Source organism: Acomys russatus, chromosome 26 (assembly GCF_903995435.1).
Source record: "Acomys russatus chromosome 26, mAcoRus1.1, whole genome shotgun sequence".
NCBI classification, from domain to species: Eukaryota; Metazoa; Chordata; class Mammalia; order Rodentia; family Muridae; genus Acomys; species Acomys russatus.
In genome coordinates, this window is record NC_067162.1 from 9,453,465 (window position 1) to 9,473,056 (window position 19,592).

At 45.1% G+C, this 19,592-nt stretch overlaps 1 protein-coding gene across 2 annotated transcripts in view; it reads left to right on the top strand.

Annotated features, from left to right (window-relative positions):
- Positions 1-19,592, top strand: part of Rnf150 (ring finger protein 150) — a 281,952-nt gene that overhangs the window by 128,392 nt on the left and 133,968 nt on the right. For both annotated transcript variants that reach the window (XM_051168523.1, XM_051168522.1), the window contains exon 2: positions 5,310-5,560. In XM_051168523.1, coding sequence (XP_051024480.1) covers positions 5,310-5,560 — 251 coding nt within the window. The remainder of the gene's footprint in view (positions 1-5,309; positions 5,561-19,592) is intronic.

Below are 19,592 nucleotides of genomic sequence, written 5' to 3' on the forward strand. Positions count from 1 at the left end.
ATCTGCGTGTATTAAAAATGTTTGTTGATGCAGAAAGTAGTAATAACCTTCAATTTACATGGCACTTTGCTGTTTTAAAATCGTTTCATACGTATCCTGCTTGAGAACTGACAGCAATCAGAAGCTGACTACGTTTTTGTAAATGAACTATCTGAAGTGTATATGTAGGAAATATTTACAAATGAGCACTGAATGTTTTCCTTATAATCGCCTAAATCCTAGAGAGCTAAGACTAAGGCACACTAAAGCACAGGCTGGGAAGAGAAGAGGATACAGGAATGTTTACACTACCCAAGGTGCAGAAGGAGGAATGGGCAGCAGGCTCCATCATGGCTTTGCCCTCTGCTGGCCTTCTAGGGATGTCACTGATGCAATGACTAAGCAGCCTGGCGAGTGTGTAAGCAGAGGCTTTCTCGTCATCAAACACTCCCAGGCTTTGTAAGCTTTGGGTCTCTGGCCACACACGTATATCAAGTGAGACCGTGGCTGCCGGATGCTGTCGAGGATAGAGAAAACACTAAAATTCAAGGAGGTGCCACTGGCATTTGGTGGTGGTGGCAGTCATGGTCACACATCATTGTCTGTAACTGCCAAGGCTTTCCAGAATACACAGTGGTTACATAACAGCAATCACTCACCACTCCAAGGCCTGAACCACATTTGGGGACAAAAATAGATGGTGGGCTGATGTATTTTCATTGAGGAGGCATTTGCCACGAAAGTGCCTACCAGTCCCAGTAAATATGGAGTTAACCAGACAGCTTAGTCTCTGTGGATTTTACCACACAGTGTATGCTATCTGTATGTCACATCCGTGGGACGACAAGTCCCTAGTGTCTCGTAATGCAAAGTACACCGACAGAGTTCAGCAACAGAGCCGCGTTTAATGCGGAGGCTGCTTCAGGGGTCTCCCGGCAGCCCTGCCACACTGGCCAGCTCCAGTTTCTCTCCTTTCCTGTCTCTTACACATCAGCAGCTGTACATCTGCTGCAGGTATACAGGGATGAAGTAAAGATCATGGAAGAGTGTGACTACCCATGTCACTGCAGGTCTCCTTCAAGCAAATGAGGTCCTGGAACTGCTTCTTGGCCTGGATTTTATGCACTTATCAAAATAATTGATTCAAGTGCAGTTAACTCTATGCCAGTTTTGGGTTGGTTGGTTGGTTGGTTGGGTTTTTGTTGTTGTTGTTGTTAGCTTGATTTGGTTTGATTTTTCTGATACCTTAGATACCAATTTAATTTTTATTATTTATGTGTATGCCTGTATAGACTTATATGCAACATGTGCATTTAGGATCCCACAAAGGCTAGGGAATCACGTCAGATCTTTTGGAGCTGGAGTTACATGCAGTCGTAAGCCCCTTTCGTGCGTTCTGGGAACTGAACTCCTCAGGTCCTCTGGGAAAAGCAGCAAATGTGCTTCCCCACTGGGCCATCTCTCAAGCCCCTGGGCATTCAGTCCTCAGTGACTGTCCCACTGGGATAAATTCATATCCCCAGTACATCTTTACCATATTTAGTCTGAAGTACCAAGAGAAATACTCTGAGAATCTCATCTTTTTCTTCACTATCAGACTTGACAGTTATTACAAATATCAGAAATGAGTGACACTGGCGTCCAGATGAACAGACCTGCTCCATTCACGTGTAGGATGAGGTATGTCCTGAAGTCCCCACAGCGGCAGAAACAACAAGCTGGCACTAGGCACTTAGGTTTAAAACAAACAGCTTAAAATAGTTAATTATACCTAACCCTGCAGAAAGAGAAAATGTTTTCTCAGGTCTCAGGAAAAAAAAAAAAAAAGATAATGAATAATTTAGAGCTTTGCCGCTATCTAAAACTTTCGGTGCTATTTCTAAAGTGCTGCCCTGGATTAAAACGCGCTGTCTGCTTCCAGAGAGCAACTCTCAGTGACTGTACTCTGGCGTCTCCAGTGTGGTCCCCTAATAGGAAAACTGCGGCTGGAAACAGGGCGAATAGCGCCAGGGCATTCAGGCCACCAGGTAGGGGACAGGTTAAAAGCTTTAAGCCTAAAAGCCTGGGGCAGGTTCGGCAAAAAAAGTAGGTCAACCTCACAGAAAACACAAGGTACAAAATAAAGCTGAGAGTTTAGGAGGAAACCAAATCACAGTCTAATCTCTCGACAGTCTGCTTATCCATGAAGAGAGCTCAATAAATGCCGTGTTGTGAGTAAGCCACAGTTGGTTGCTGAAGGTTTAAATATGGAAAGTAAAACTGTATGGCTTAGAAAAAGGCTTTTTAAAAATGAGGATTTCTGTGATCTTGAGTGGAAACAACCCCTTCAAACCAAGTATCCCAACTGGAAGCCATTCAAGGATATATTAATTTGGCTATTAAAATATAAATGCATGCCTGTCTGAGCGTGGAAATCCTCTCAATTTACCCCCCACATCCTGTCTTTCCAAAAAATCTAATCTAGAGTTTTAAATAAGCATGCCTAGAAAATGTAAACAAGGAAGCACATAGGAACCGTGGCTCGCTCTCCAGTACCGCACATCTCTAAATTAACGGCAGCTCTGCCATGAGCCCCACCCCCAGGCCAGATTAATCCAGAGTACAAAGAAGACATATTTCCATAGAGTCAAATCCTGGGAGCGGCCTTAATCCCTCACAAAACCCCAGACCACACGTAGCCATTAGCCAGAAAAAACACAGCACAGGAAGGGGACTACTGGATTGTGGGTAAATTCAGCCGAATTAGAATTCAAGCCATCAGTTTTCAGGAATTCTTAAAGACAGCAACACAAATTGAACATTCCCAGCGAGTGGCTTGATGGTCTTACAGCATCGACTGCAACAATTGTAGGATAGGATCGCTGAAAATGCATAACCAATGGCTGCTCTGCCTTCGTGTGTACCTGGGTGATGGTGGTGGTGGTGGTGGTGGTGGGTGGTGGGTGGTGGGTGGGTGGGTGGTGATGAGTGTGGTGGTGGTGATGTGGTGTGATGGTGGTGATGGTGGTGGTGGTGGTGGTGGTGGTGGTGGTGGTGGTGGTGGTGGTGGTGGTGATGGTGGTGGTGGTGGTGGTGGTGGTGGTGGGTGGGTGGTTGTGGTGGTGATGGTGGTGGTGTGGTGGTGTGGTGGTGATGGTGGTGGTGATGGTGGTGGGTGGTGGTGGTGGTGGTGGTGATGGTGGTGGTGAGGTGAGGATGGTGATGGTGGTGGTGATGGTGGTGGTGGTGGTGGTGGTGATGGTGATGATGGTGATGGTGGTGGTGGTGGTGGTGATGATGGTGGTGGTGATGGTGATGATGGTGATGGTGGTGGTGGTGGTGGTGGTGGTGGTGGTGATGGTGATGATGGTGATGGGTGGTGGTGGTGGTGGTGATGGTGGTGGTGATGGTGGTGGTGGTGGTGGTGGTGGTGGTGGTGATGGTGGTGGTGATGGTGAGTGGTGATGGTGGTGGTGGTGGTGGTGTGGTGGTGGTGATGGTGATGATGGTGATGGTGGTGGTGGTGGTGGTGATGATGGTGGTGGTGGTGGTGGTGGTGATGGTGGTGGTGGTGGTGATGGTGGTGGTGGTGGTGGTGGTGATGGTGGTGGTGGTGGTGGTGGTGGTGGTGGTGGTGGTGGTGGGTGGTGGTGGTGGTGGTGGTGGTGGTGGTGGTGGTGATGGTGGTGGTGGTGGTGGTGGTGGTTGTTTTCCAATGATGTAAAAATATTTCATAGTACAAGTAAGTGCTTCTATAGCAGTTAACTTTTAAAGTGTTTAATCAGCCTTAGTGAAAGACTGTCAAGGATATGGGACTGCAACTCACTAGAGAGCAAAGTCAAAGAGACTTGCAACACAGCCAACCCCCCCCCCCAACACACATGCACATGCATGCACGTGCACACAAGCACACCTATGCGTGTGTAATCTGGATCAGCCTAGCTGAGTGAACCCAGCCCAGCTTTCTGCCTGGCTCCAGCCTGTGAGCATCTACAGCAGAGTTTTGGAGTTTTTTTCCCCTGAATCTACAGCACACTAAATAATAAACGGGTTCCATTTCACTTCATCACACCAGGTAACGGGATATTTCCATCTGGAAGTCGGACTGTGTACACCAATCAGCTTACAGCTTTTCCTGTAGATTAAACTGTGGGATTCTATCCCATGTGTCAGCCACAGTGACAGGTTGAATGGGCTCCCCTGAATTTGGTGTCAGGCGCTTATGAAAAGACCCTGTGCATAATAAATTCTTAGAACTTACTGACACCTGCTCCTCACCCAGTGCCATGGCATAAGGACAATGACCCATATGGCTGGTGTCCAAGGAAAAGGCCTCCTTCCTTCAAGCTGTGTAATGACAAGGGCACCGTGGAGGAAGTGCATGAGAAGGCAGTGACAGTGTTCCAAAATTAGCTAACTTTATTTTCCCTTTACTTGGCCTGAGGTCACATAGCTGTTTCCATTGAATTGAGTAAAAAAAAAATAAGCAGAAAACAGCTCTGAGGCCATTATATCAGTTAGGCAATCCTATAGGAGCTCTTTGAGATCCCTGGCCTTGCTGGCTTGGGTACTGGCTATTGGAGAAAATGGCTTTTTAAAAAAATGGTACTCAGAGATCTGTAGTTGTTTATAGAGTAGATATGGGGGAAAGGGAGAGTGCACTGAGGTTGGTGGCAGAAAGCAGGTCATTTGATCCCGTGCCATGAACTGGAAATGCCTTTCAGTCTTTTGGGGGGAATTTATGGACGTATTCACTTGGACCAGATTCATAGAGCATCTTAGAGAGTAGGATTTCAACTCAGGAGCAGAATGTGTGTGTGTGTGTGTGGTGTGTGTGTGTGTGTGTGTGTGTGTGTGTGTGTGTGTGTGTGTGTGTTCGCGCATGTGCAACTGCGGCATATCTGGGGGCTGTTAGGTGTCTCAGCTTTGAATAAGTTTCCTGGAAGTTGAAAGGTTGTAGGGTTTGGATTCAAGGGGAACATGAGGCACGTTGCACTTTGGAGTATGGTTTTAATAGTGAACATGGTCCTGCGTGGCAGGGACTCTGTGGCGTGCTCAGAGTCCTTCTTAGAGATGTTAGAGGTAAGGAGGGATTCTGCAGCCAGGCTGCTTCTGAGCCAGTAATGATGATGGGGGGCGGGGGGCGTACACACGTGACTTTTATTCCTCGAGACCAAATTAGTGCAGTTTGGGGAACTGTCGACCAAAACGACGGCACTCGACAAAATGTCATGGCCCTGGCTAACAGGAAGTGATGCCATCACTCCGACGGCGCCCTCCCAAACGTTGCACTCCGGTTGCCACCCCTCACCCAACCCTCACTGCCCGCTTCCTCGCCCCTCTCGCCACAGGTGTGGAAGACATCGTGGCTATCATGATTCCTGAGCCCAAAGGGAAGGAGCTAGTGAGCCTGCTGGAAAGGAACATCACCGTGACCATGCACATCACCATCGGAACCCGGAACCTGCAAAAATATGTGAGCCGCACGTCGGTTGTGTTTGTCTCCATCTCCTTCATTGTGCTGATGATCATCTCGCTCGCGTGGCTGGTCTTTTACTATATCCAGAGGTTCCGATACGCGAATGCCAGGGACAGGAACCAGGTGAGTAGCTCGCTAAAGACAGCACGGCTCTGTAAGCTCAACACAGATGACACGTGCGGTCGTACACTTGTCATGACTCACAAGAAACAGGATGAGATTAGAAGTGTCTACTCACTCCAACACACACACACACACACAAACACACACACACTCACACACACACACACACACACACACTGCTAACTTCTACTGTGCAGTTTTTCAGAAATTTCTTGCACATTTGTATTCTAATGTTTTACTGGTGTTGTTATTTAAGATGTTCATGATTTATTGTGTCCCTCCTCCCATTGCTCGTTTTTTTTTTTTTTTAACACTTGTTTGTTTAAGCAGAAGCAAGATGAAGGGGGAAGGACAGAGTCTAGATTACACTAATAATGACAGCATGACTCGGAAAGAGCCAGGCTTTCCTCCTTGGGAGCATAACAGGGGGAATGAGATTTTTATTATTTTAAATAAAGCTGTTTTAAAAAGCAGTTAATTCATGAATATATGTGCATTGTATAAAAATGTGAATTTTGTACAATGGGATGCAATGAGAACCAATGTCTTTGCATGTGAGTCCTAGGTACTTACTGCTCCTCCAGGAAGTATCCTCCCATCTAAATGCATATGCATGTGTGTGCATGTGTGTATGTGCGCACATGCACGCGCGCTTTTTAAACAGAATGAGAGCATACTTAACTCCATTCCTTTCTCTCTTCATCTTGGAGATTAATTATCACCAAGATGAATTCATCCCAACGAAACGGAAGAGCCTCGTCATCCTCGTGAGTGCTAGCACTGCACTGCCTTTGCACGTCACACTTATGCATCCAGTTCCCACTAATGAACATGCTTTCTCTTTCACAAAAGACACATGTGTGGTACTTAGCACACTTGTTAGCGTGTCTATAAGGTAAATCCTGAAAGACTAATTGCAAAAACTATAGCATGTGTATTTAAATGCAGTATGATGCCTGAAATGTTGTCTTCCAAAAAATATTGTTGAGCCAATTTATACTTTATCCAACAATATTTAAAAGTAGTTTGCCAGGAACAGCAAGTGGGCTCAGAGGCGAAGGTAGTTGACTCCAAACCTGAAAACTTGCGTTTACTCCCAGAATCCACGGAGTAGGAGGACAGAACTGATTCCCACAAAGTGAGACCTCCACACGCGCCTCTTAGGACAAGCACATGCATACGCACACACACACATACACACACACTCCCACAGACACACACATACATACACATACACACACACAAACACACACATATAGACAAAAACACACATACAGACACATCCACACATACCATACACACACACGCACAGACACATGCACAAAAGATACATATGGAGACACACACAAGCACACACATATAGACAAACACACAAACACATACCCACATACAGACACATCTACATACACTCCCACAAACAGACACACACACACACACACACACACACACCACACACACACAGACACACACATCCACACACACACCACATCATGTACAGGCACAGACACACACACACACACACACACACACACACCACACACACACATACAGACACATCCACACACACACCACATCATGTACAGGCACAGACACACACCACACAAATACAGACATAACACACACACAGATACACAGAGAGAGAGAGACATATACACACATACACAAATTTAAAAACAAAATAAAGCACAGTTTTCCATATCCTTACCAAAGGAATGTTATAGCCCTTTATCATGAGTCTATGAATAGCACCCTCCTTTTTGTTTTGTTTTATTCCTGTGGTTTTGGGGATTAAACCCACAGCCTTGCGCGTGCTGAGCAAACAGCCCACCATCAGGCTACCTTCCCAGACATGGCATCACACTTTTTAGATTATAAGCAAAGTGCAGTACACAATACGAAACTTCTGTTAAGTCCCTGCTGCCATGAGCTGACAGTTTTTCAGCTGGGTTGTTGGAAACTTTCTATTAGCGTGTATCGGGAGTTTATTGGTCAAGAAAATTAAGCAATTTTTTTTTTTATTATTATATGGGATCATGTTCCTCCAAGATCCCCAGCATCTCTGACTTTATCCCTGGTGCTTTGAAGTGTGAAGATTTGCTGCTGTTGGGATTTTGTTGTTTTGTTTTGTGGGTTGGTTTTTTTTTTTTTTTTTTTTTTTTTTTTGCTTCTCAACATAGGGTTTCTCTGTGTAGGCTTGGCTGTCCTGGACTTACTTTGTAGACCAGGCTGGCCTTGAACTCACAGAGATCTGCCTGCCTCTGCCTCCCCTAGTGCTGGGATTAAAGGCGTGCGCCACCACACTCTGCTGTCTATCCAGTTTTGAACATACCACCAGAACTTGTATCAACAGATCTTCTCCAGGCCAAAACTTCAGAAAAACATTCTGTTTTCCTCTACCTCATTTAAATTTCCCTTTTATAATTAGGTCTTATAGAACTGTTCCTTATAAAGAATGAAGCGGAGGTTTTCTATTTTATTTTTTATGTTTTTATGGTGGCCTGCCATTTTCACAGCTGGCATTTGTAGAATAATTAACCTGTCCTCTCATGGGCTGTGGTCTCCTTTAACAATACCCTAGGAAGCTGATGCTGTTTCCATGTTCTCTAAGCTGTTCCTCTCATCTCCGGGGCCCTCCTGCTCCAATACCACATGATCTCAAGACCGACAGAGCTGCTGCTGCACGCCTCCATCTGCCTCTGCTGCTCTCCTCCGTTGCGCTGTCATCACTGGCTTTGTGTTCATATGAGTGGGAGATTGTCATACCAGCTTTCAAACTCACAGGACAGCTTGGGAGAATTTTATAGCTGTGGTGCTGAACCTCCTTTCTAAATACTCCCTAAATGGTTTCCCTTTTTCTTAACTCTTTAGTCGCCACTGGCACTGTTGACCTGTCACTGTCAATCTGAAACAGTCTTCTTATTCTCAGGCGTTTGATCATCGTGTGCTGGTTTAACTGTTTCTAATTTTAAACATCCTATTTGATTTCACTGGCATTACCCCTCTGAATAACCTAGAATAGCATGACAAGATAACCTCTCTTCCAATAGTATTTAAGGGAATACTCTCAATTTAATAAGGTTTTAAAAATAAGCTTCCACAGTATTGTTTTCCATTCAGTTTCCAAGTTTGAGGTATTTTCTCCCATTATAAAAGGTATAATTTTGTAAATGTCAACTTAGCCCAGCTTTACTGAGTTTTTGATCAAGAATGGATATTTACTTTTTTAATGGCAAATTTGTAATGGCTGTTCCCAGTGAGCAGCGTCCATTAATGCAGTCATGTTGGCTGCTGGATGACCACATGCGAGTTCAATTCTGTCTTCTGCAGTGGTCGCGCATATACCAGCTAGACACAAGGTGGTGAATGTGGATGTACCAGCTGGCTATGCCTATAGGTTCCCATATAACGTATGTATAGTCACCAGCTAATCAGACCATCCTAAGTTAAAACATGGGGGTTTGTGCCCATGGAGAACACAAGCAGCCAGTTAGCGCTGGAATAATCCAATTAGCACTGGAATAATCAGGTTGATCAGTCTACTTCCTGCAGGTAGATAGAGCTCCCATGTGCATCTAGGCATGTGCACACTCTGTGAAATATTTATTAACTTTCCTTGAAGTACCGCACGCTACCACCAAGGCCCTTCAGCGACGGGGCCACACTAAAAGTCAGCCCTGTTTCCTGATCATTGTGACTACTACATTTCTAGCCTTTTTAAAGGATGGGATAAGATCTTAAGGGGGAAAAAATATCTTTTGACAGACAGTGTTCCACTCTGTTCAAAAGAACAACTGTCAAGCTGTATCTATAAAAAGCAGCAGGTTGACGTAAATCATTTATTTTTATTAAGGCGTCACTGGCCTTCAGAAGAAGTGAGCCTTCGGTTCTTCAGAGGATCACAGCCTGAGGTAAAACAGGAAAGGAGTTCGTTTCACATTGGGAAGCAGTCTGCTGTCAGGTATATGGAGAAAACTGAGCTTGAATTAGCCTGCTTTAGGTGTCTGCTCATAACTTTAAGAAGCGTCCCCAGCCAGCATCTTACACAATAGTGATGCCTTCCGTGCTGCGCTGTACACAGAGATGGCCACGCCTGCGCAGTTGTCTGTGGGGTGATGATATTCACTAAGTAGTTAGAGCAAAGTCTTTTACATGAAGATGCAGCAAGTAAGGGTTACAACAGAGAGTGGAGGCGAGACTTGGCTACTGTGCTGTGCTTCCTGAAATAGGGTGATGGCTAAAGGCACCAGCTTGGGAATCAGAGCAGTATGGGTGCAGCATTTGATGCTACCTTGTGGTGTGAACTTGCCCAGACCCCAGTCGGTGTGATAGGATGGGAGTCCTGCTGTGAGAATCAAACCAGAAAGATGTGCCATTATGAGAAGAAGTTCATTGAAGTTGCTTTTAATGGACAAAGAAAATAATACTTGGAAAATAGCATTTAGGTGCAAACAGCTCTTTTCTTATATTTTTAAAGTCTAGATAGGAGGTTTTTAGTCCTTACGACACAGTTTGAAACAAAATAGGACGGGTGTGGTGGCGCACGCCTTTAATCCCAGCACTCGGGAGGCAGAGGCAGGCGGATCGCTGTGAGTTCGAGGCCAGCCTGGTCTACAAAGTGAGTCCAGGATGGCCAAGGCTACGCAGAGAAACCCGGTCTCGAAAAACAAAAACAAACAAAAAACAAGAAACAAAATAGGATCATCTTTCCAACAAGAAAAGGAAGGTTTATAAGTGTGATATCCAGCTAGGTATGGCAAGGCACGCTTCCTGAGGCCCTGCCTCAAAACAAAAACAAAATTTCACTGTAGAGAGAAAAAAAAATCTAGGGTTCTTTTTGAGACTAATATTTCATGAAGCGCTTTTTAAAATTCAAGCAATAATATATAGGCAGAGTAAAAAAATAATAATGACGATGAACTGAAAGGTATGTGTTTCAGAGTAAGTTTCCTTCCCACAACAAAGTCCCTTAAGAATTACCCACCCCCCAGTCCTTCGGGGAAGGAAAATCTCTGACCATATCCTGTGTGATTCCAGAAATGCCTGTGTATGTATAAATATTTTTTAAAGTTACTTTCACATTTGTTACATAGACAAGGGCTCTGGTTCACAGTTTGTATTATAGTGGCAGCAGTAAGAACACACCTTAAAATAGACATAAGACACACCCCCCCCCCCCAGTAAAGGGCTGTAGTTACGATGGCCAGTGGGGGAGTTGAACTATGGTGCCCAAAAAGGCCAAGGTGTCAAATTAAGTCACTGTCTTCATTTCTTGTGGACCTAATGCAGAATAAAAATACAATCTTGTTTATACCTGTTGTCCCAGCCCATGGAGAAGGGGAAGAGAGACCCTGTTTTTTTTCCTCCTATACGTTCACTCAACTGTGAGTGCTCAACATTCTGACCCAGACGTAGGAGTTTCTCTCACATTCACCAATTCCCCAACACCAGCCTATGCCCCAACTCCATGTTGACACATTGAAATAATGTCAGACCCCAAGGTGAAGGGCTCTGTCCCACGAGACTGCCCCATTCTAGATGTGGGTCAAGTCCAGGTAACACACCTGTTCATCTGGATGGTGGATTGTACATGGGCAAGCTTACACACCTGTTCATCTGGTTCTCTGAGCCCCATCACCTATGCAGGAGGGGACTAAGTCATCACTTTTCATTAGTGATCTATTCAACCTTTAGCCTCTCTCCTTCCCAGAGAGAAGGAGATCAGGTTTCTTTTCAACACTCATTGCAAGGTCAAGAACTCTGCCCACACAGAGCTTACATTGTAACAGCATCAGCAACGGTGCTGCACTCAGGGCATGCGTGGTAGCAGGTCTGAAAATCCCACACCTCTAACCACAAAGTTCTGAGGTGGCCAGCCCCGTCCTAGGGACTTTCCAAAAGCCACCTTATTAATATAAAGCCAGAAGTGACTGAGGGGTGCTTGTTTTGAATAACAAGACTGATTCACATTTGCCACTCCCACCACTAAATTGCAGGGCTTTGGGGAGCTCTCACCAGGAACTAAGATAAAGAGCAAAATGCGTGTTTCTTATTATATGCCACAGTATCACGCAGCCTGATTATTAACTCTCCAGAGGGCTGCACTTCAGTTGAGAAGTTGTGCAGCTACCATGAGTTTGAGATGAGCGGAGGGACCAAGGGTGCAATTGGCTCAATTTCAAACATGTACCACAAACTGGGAAGGCAGAAGGGGCCCAGTGAGGTTGCTTTTAACACTGTATTTGGCAATATTAGATCTAGAAGTGTATTAGCTACTGGGGCAGAAATGACCTGGGAGGCTTTTCACTATGAGCCTGAAGCTCAGGAGAGTAGTCAGAGATGGATGAAGAGATGTGAGAAGCATCAGTTCATGGGTACCACTTAGTCATTAGGAGCGTGGGGCGCACCTGAAGAGCGGGCACTCAGGTCAAGAGGTCTGAGTCCTGAGCCTAAGCAAATATGACTTAGCGCCTTCCCCACTCTCTCCACCATTGGTGCTCTTACAGCGAGGCAGAGTATGAGGCAGGGCTCATCATAAGAGTCCTGACCAGCACACCACTAACACAACAAAAGTTGAAGAGATCAGTGTAGCAATTAGACTTTGTCAATTTATATTGGTACTCTTCAGTAAAGAAGAGCCAAGGACCTGGGGGACAGTGTCTATCATTGTCCTCGTGGTCAGTGAAGAATGAAAATTTACACAAGAGTGTGATTGGGCAGAGCCCAACCTCCTGCAGATTGCCTGGGTGGACATAAAAATGCCAGCCTGCTCAGATTCTTGGGTTTTTCTACGCTGCATTCCTTTCTCCTGAGCAAAGCCGGCCTTCTCTGAAGTGAGAGCTTTCAGGGAAGAGGAGCAAATGTGACCTTTGCAGGTTTCGTGTTTGCTTGGGTTTTGTGGGGGGGGGGGGGGAACTGTTCCTATGACTCACCGTGGAGAAGAGGAATCGCCACTCCTGTGACTTAGTCGGGGGAGCAGAAAAGGCTCCTTGGGAAACTTGGCCTCTGAGACCTTCAAGCGGCCTTCAGCTCTATGAACTGCGAATGTCAAAACGAATGTGTGTGGTTACGACTTTCTGAGCCCAATCCTGTGTCTTGACATCCTCGGCTCCACGTTTTTCTGCTATGTATCTGTTCTCCTATTCCCTGTATTTCTAATACTAAGGGAATGAGGGAAGCGTCATAGTTTCCCCTAGATTCCTAAATATTTAAAAGATCGTCAGTGTAGTACCTTGAGTTTGATGGGGTATGTAATCACGTAACACCTTGTGGACATTTATAGGACTTTTTTCTTTTAACATATAGCTCTGTCTTTATTGGCCATAAAGCAATTTATTGTCACTACTGTAAAAAAAAAGATCCCCAGTAAACTTGATAAATGTTTTCTCGTACCTATCCAAAACAAGTTGACGGGTACATCCAATGACTAGCACACCCGACTCTTGACACTCTTTACTAAGAAGCGGCATTTGGAATTACTTGTGTAAGAAGACATCCATAACCATACCAGCCATACAGTACTATGGGGTACCCCTGCAACAGGAGAATGCTACACACCACTGTGGCTCCCTAGTTGACCTAAAGTGGTCCCTAATTCCTCCGTCACCATTGTTTTAACTGAGGATCACAAACGAAGAGTTGGGTTTCCTGACAGACTACAGGTCTCGACATGCGCCCTCTCTACACAGCCTCCATGAAAAATGGGGATTGAAAGTAGCCTTCCCCCGTGGGCCCCCCCCCCCATTGTACTTGGTACAGTTGAAATCTCAAAGCTAAGGATGTAGCTGGGTGGTAGGGCCCCTGCTTAGAGCATGTGATGTCCTGGACCCTGTCTTCAGGAGCACCAAGATGAAAAACCAAAAAAAAAAAAAAAAGAAAGAAAAAGGAAACACGAGCTTTATTGGTCTTGTCTCTGTCACTCTGCATTGTGTCCTTGCCATGACAGAATACGTGAGAAGGCGATGAAGATTTACATCACAGTTTCATAGGTTCCGATCCATGGTTGCCTTGTTCCATCGAGGAGGGAGGAGCAGGTGGCAGAGAAGGCTGCTCAGTTCTTGGTAACCAATAAAGTGGCAAGAGAATAAGAGGCTGGGTGGTGGTGGCACGCACGCCTTTAATCTCAACCCTTGGGAGGCAGCGGCAAGCAGGTCTCTGTGAGTTCAAGGCCAGCCTAGTCTACAGAGCAAGTTCCAGGATAGCCAGGACTACAGAGAAAAGCCCTGTATATGAAAACCAAAAAAAAAAAAAAAAAAAAAAGAGGGGGGGGAGATAGAGGGAGAGAGCTAGACAGCAAGAGGAAGGGGCATAGAGAGAGCAGTCAAGTCAAGCTCCCGCACAAGGTGGTTTGTCTTCTACTGGATTAACCTCACCTGTTCTCACAAGACCGTTCCCTATCCCACACTTGGGAGCATAACAAAAACAGGTTTATTTCTCCTTCAGACAAAATATGCTCTATATCCAGCTCACTGCATTGAAATTAATGGCCCTATTAGACCAGAAACATTGAAGTTATTTTTTTTTTCATTTCTGTACAACACACTATATTAAATATGTATGGTCTTGCCCTCATAGGTTTGATTATAGACTACAATAAAAGTATGCTCTAAATATTTGGGGCAGGGAGTGTTCCTAGGCCCTGCAGCTGTGAACTCATTGGTGGATGCAGAGATGAAGGCAGCATCCTCACGGATCTCATCGCGTCTCTATAGAGCCACCAGGTGAGGAGCAAGTCTTGATGTCCAAGTTGCTCATGGTGGTATATGCCTTTAACCGGCACTCAGCTTGAGGCCAGCTTGTCTTACATTTCAGGCCAGCCAGGGTTTCATAGTGAGATACTGTCTCAAACAAACCAAAAAGTTTACGCTGTGGGGCCTGAGGGCATGCTCAGGGCAGAGCATGAGAAGCACTGAGGAAGTCCCGGTTTTATTTGTCATCTCCCTAATTTGCATTTTGGGAATCCCAAACATTAGTTTTTAAATGTACCTTTTAAATACTGAAAGCAGGACTTTTTTGTTTTGTTGTTGTTTTGTTTTTTTTCAAGACAGGGTTTCTCTGTGTAGCCTTGGCTGCCCTAGAATTCACTCTGTAGACTAAGCTGGCCTCAAACTCACAGAGCTCTGCCTGCCTCTGCCTCCCAAGTACTGGGATTAAAGGCGTGCGGCACCACCACTCAGCTGGGCTATTTTTATTTTTCCTCCTTGTGATTTTCATGTCTCTTGAAAAGCAATACAGTAACTGGGGGAATCACAAATTTGCAAAATGCTTACCTTGGAACCAGCAAGCGCTGAGTTCAAGTTCCAGAAGCCACATTAACGAAATGAACAAGCTCAGCGTGACAGTACGTACTTACAGACCCAGTGCTGGGGGAGCCCAGATAGGTGGGGCACTGGGGCTCGTTGGCTGGCCTACGTAGTCTAGTTGTCAGGCTTAGGACAATGGGAAACCATTCCAAAATTACACTGTCATATGCTGCATACCCACACAGATCTTCACATACACCACCAATATTGTCATATATAATACGCAAATGGTGTAGCATATTTATTGTGAATTTTCACCTTATTTTATTACCTAAGAACAACAACAACAAAAAAAAAACCGCAAACAACAACATCAACAAAAAACATCTCACACTCCCTAACTCCATAATTGCCATATGATGAATGATACATGTCTCAGAAATTGAGTTTCCTATGTCCTGGAGTCTGGGCCGTCTGTCCTGCCCCTGCAGGGTGCATTGGCTGACGTCTTGTTCCTGAAACGTTAACTAAAATGGTGTCTTTTTCCTCCTCTAAAGAGGTATTGTCTGTCGTTATGTACAGAATGAGGCTTGGTTTTAAAAAAAAAAAAACTGCAGTGAGAGAGCAATGAGTCTATAATAGCACATTTCTCAGTATCGTTGGATGAAATGTGTCCTTCCTACCTGTGCTACCAGAGTCCAAGGCCATAGGGACCTGGGCTTTGGGTAGAGTCAGCACACCACATCCAGCCACTTGCCCTAGGACTCCAACGGAAAGTCACCAAGAAGTCCAGGAAAAGAATCTACTCAACATAGGTACATAAAACAAACAAACAAACAATTGAGGGGACGGGGTAGGTGGGAGGGTAGACAGTCAAACACCTTTGCCTGTCTTCAAGAATCCTGACTCCAAGATGCTGGCTGAAGGGGCAAGATGCATCTTGGTCAAACTCAGCTCAGAGCTGTCTCTCTGGGGAAGTTGAAGTCCTCCCACTCAAGACGCAGTTCCCTTCCCTTTTGGAGGTGAACGCTTTGTTTACAGGAGCAAGCTCACAGAAGGGCCCGCGGCTTACTGTTCTCAGCTAGTTTAGGGAAATTGCTAGAGACAGAGATGCTCCGGTCGATCCCAGAGTCTAGTAAAGGATCACGAGCTATTGATTATGCATGATGTCTCTGGGGCTCTCAGAGGGTACAGGCGTGCGGTGTGTGTTTGCACTTGTCTGTAAGAACACACAGAATCCAGAGACTGACGCTGAGATTTCAGTCCCTGTTTCTCTTGACCTTAATTTTTGAGGCAGCGTTTCCCACTGAACCCGGACTTGGAATTTCAGCCACACTGCCTGCCAGGAATCCTCCCCCTCCTCCCCCTCCTCCCTCCCTCCCACCCTCACTGCTACTCTATGGTCATCTCATCCTCCACTCCACTCCCTGACAATTAGAGACGCACGCACCACGCCCAAGTGTGGAGGATGCTTACTCAACAAGCACTTTAATTTGCGAGCCGTCTTTCCAGCTCCGAGTCCTAGTGAATCCTAGTTGCCCTCATCTAGGTATTTCAGACGAACCCTTTCCCCCCCCCGCCCCCCTTTTTTGTACATACCTACCTGCAGACTGATCAGGAAATGACTCCCAAAAGCTTAAGGCTTAATGATGGTGACAGAAATAAAATGAAAGCAGACATACTAAGCTTTACCTCGCTTTCAGTTGACCACTGAGTGGCTCACATCCGCCATGACTTTGCCCTTCGGGAAGCCACTTTTATCCTCTGAACTGAGAACAGACAAATGTCAGGAATGGGCCTGTCTTTCTAATTCCCTAACCATTAGCTGTCATGTTGGCCGTGATCCCAGGTACCTTATATCAGCTCGCTTGTCATTTCCTGCATGGACTTTACTTTTTTTTTTTCTTCAAGAAAGGTGGCTTGCAATGTCCTTTTTAAGGGCATAGGAAGAGCCTTTTCTCAGGAATAGAGAAAGTAAATGTTATCAAACGTTGGCCAGGGGTATAGCTCAACAGTAGCATGCTTGCCTAATATCTATAAGATTCTGGGCTCAAACTCCAGGAGCACACAAAAGCTACCCGATGCTTATGTAGATATCAACAAAAGTAAAAATAAACAGTCAAAATGTAAAAGCTTTTTTAAAAAATTTTTCTTACATGCTCATGTTTAAAGGCATATGCCATTCATTTGCTTAAAAAAAAACTTGATTTAAGTAAAATATAATTTTGAAAATATTGCTTTTAGCCAGATGTGGTGGTACCCAGGCACACACCTCTAATCTCTATCATCATGAGGCTGAGAGGGATGATGGGAAATTCCTGCCAATATGGATTCCCCCGGGAAACACTGTCACAGCAAAACAAAGCAGGGGGGTAAGGAAGAAAGAGACAGATTACTTCTAGTTTAGCTAACTTTTAGAATAATATGTAGCAATTGTTTGAAAATGCTGTTTTTTCATTTAATTATTTGTTCATGCAATGGAAACATTTTTAAAAAATTAAGTGATTGAACTGAGCACAATATTCTAAAGTACCAATTAAACATAATTGCAAAATTTTCTGAACTTGAAAAAGAAAGAAAACTAACAAGCCGTGGTACTGGAGAGATGACTCAGCAGGTAAGAGCACTGGCTGCTCTCCCAGAGGACCCGAGGTCAATTCCCAGCACCAACATGGCAACCACAACCATTTGTAAACTCAATTCCAAGAATCTGATGTCTTCTGGACTCTAGCCAGAGGCACAGGCACGCCCCACAGGCATGTTTATAGGCAACACACAAACACACACACAATGTGTATATAGTCTATATTATATATAACATATAAAATTTTATTTTTAAGTAATTTTTAAAAAGATAGCGAACATCTCTTTCTCTGGGGTTCAGGTGTCTTATTTTAAACGTAACATCCTATAGACTTGAGGCATTTACTCCTGAGAACAAAATGGTGTCAGTGCTACTGGTCAAAACTGGCAGCTTCACCAGGCTTGTTACTCAGCTTTGCGCCTTACAGCATGTATCAATGCAATTCTTTTGTAATTTTCCCATTTCTTAGTTAAATTCCTCAGGTGATTTTTATGCTTAAAAAATGTCTATTGTTCAAATGTTCCATTAATCATCTTTTATAGAAATTCTTCTAGATGATAAGCTAGCTACACCGGGTAGGAATCAGAGAAATTATTTTTCAGTACCATTTTTTCTAAAACCCAGATCTGCGTTTGGCACAGAAACTATGAGGAGATTTTGGGTTCAAAACCAACCTAGGCTACACAGTAAATAGCAAAAGGGCAAAATAAAACTCTCTCTCTCTCTCTCTCTCTCTCTCTCTCTCTGTGTGTGTGTGTGTGTGTGTGTGTGTGTGTGTGTGTGTGTTTTAAATGATTGGATGGCCATTAATGAAAGCAACTTTGTTCTATATGCTGGGGCCACAATGGGCTACAAAAATAAACATAGATCTGCTTTTCGGGAGCTTACTTAAAGGAAATGTAACAGACATTTCTCATAAAAACAAGTACTGGGCTGCAGTGGTGCTGTGCCCTGTGAGGCACTGCCAGGGTGTGCAATAGAGGACCTTGCCAGGAGATGTAGGAAGCGTTTATTGAAGAAATAGCCTACTCCAAGAACAGAGGTTGGTAGGGTTTCAGCTAGAGGACACACAGACGGGAGACCTGTCCCCTCTGTTCTTCCCAGCTCCTCTCCACTTCCGTTCTCAGCCGTCACCGCTAATGTGTTCTAAGTTTCCTCCTACCTTAGTCTTACGGCCGCTCACGGACCTTTGCATGGATTTTAGATAGACAGTTCTCCCTTTAGGGAACAGCCAGAGCCTACTTTTCTGTTTAAAGTGTCAGCACTGGGCTGGCAGTGCCACTCAAGTGCTGAAGTGCTCTCCTGGCATTTGGAAGGTCCGAGTCTGATCCAGCGTTGCACAGATGTGGTAGCACACACCTGTGACCCCTGTGCTCAGGAAGGAGGAGCCAGGAGGCTCAGAAGGGAGGCTGTCCTCCAGCTGCACTGCCATCAGGGTCTAGGATGCCATACACAAGAAACCCTGGTTCAAAAAAAAAGGAAAAAAATGGAATAAAAATAAAATGCCAAATTATTTTTAGAAGTAAGGACAAATTATCAATGAGGAAAATGAAACCACATGCTAGAGAAGTGATTTTTAAGGACTTGGTAGATTTTGGTTGGCTAGCTAACAAGTTGCTTGGCCAGTGTCTTCACGGCCTGCCGGAGGGATGGGCTGATACCTAGCTGTGTCGTAGTATGGTTTTCCCGAGCGCTGTCAAGCTCTGTGGTTCCTGGAGAATATTGCCTTTCTCATGGGGCTGAGGGAAGGGTAAAGAAAATAAAATGCTTTAGCAGGTGCCTCGAACATTGCAGGGGCGTGGGGTGGTTCACCGGTGTAGTTTGAATGCAACGTACCCTTACTGTCAGGTGAATAGCTGGCCCCCAGTTGGTGGCACTGGTAGGAGAGGCTTAGGAGGAGTGACCTTGCTGGAAGCAGTAAGTCACTAGGGGGGTGAGCTCTGGAAGGGGAAAGCCTTGCAGCCTTCCCTGGGTGTTCTTTCTGCTTCCTGATTAAAATGTGCACACTCTGCGGTTCCAGCCTCCGTGCCCGCTTGCTACCACGATGATTCCCCTCCATGGTGGTGGCCTCTTATCCCTCTGGGACCAGGATCACAAGTAAACCCTTCCTTCTGCAAGTTGCCTTGGTCACAGTGTCTTACCACAGCAATAGTGTAACTAGGACAACTTGGTTGTTCTGTCGTTTTAGGAGAAAAGTATGGGGATGTAG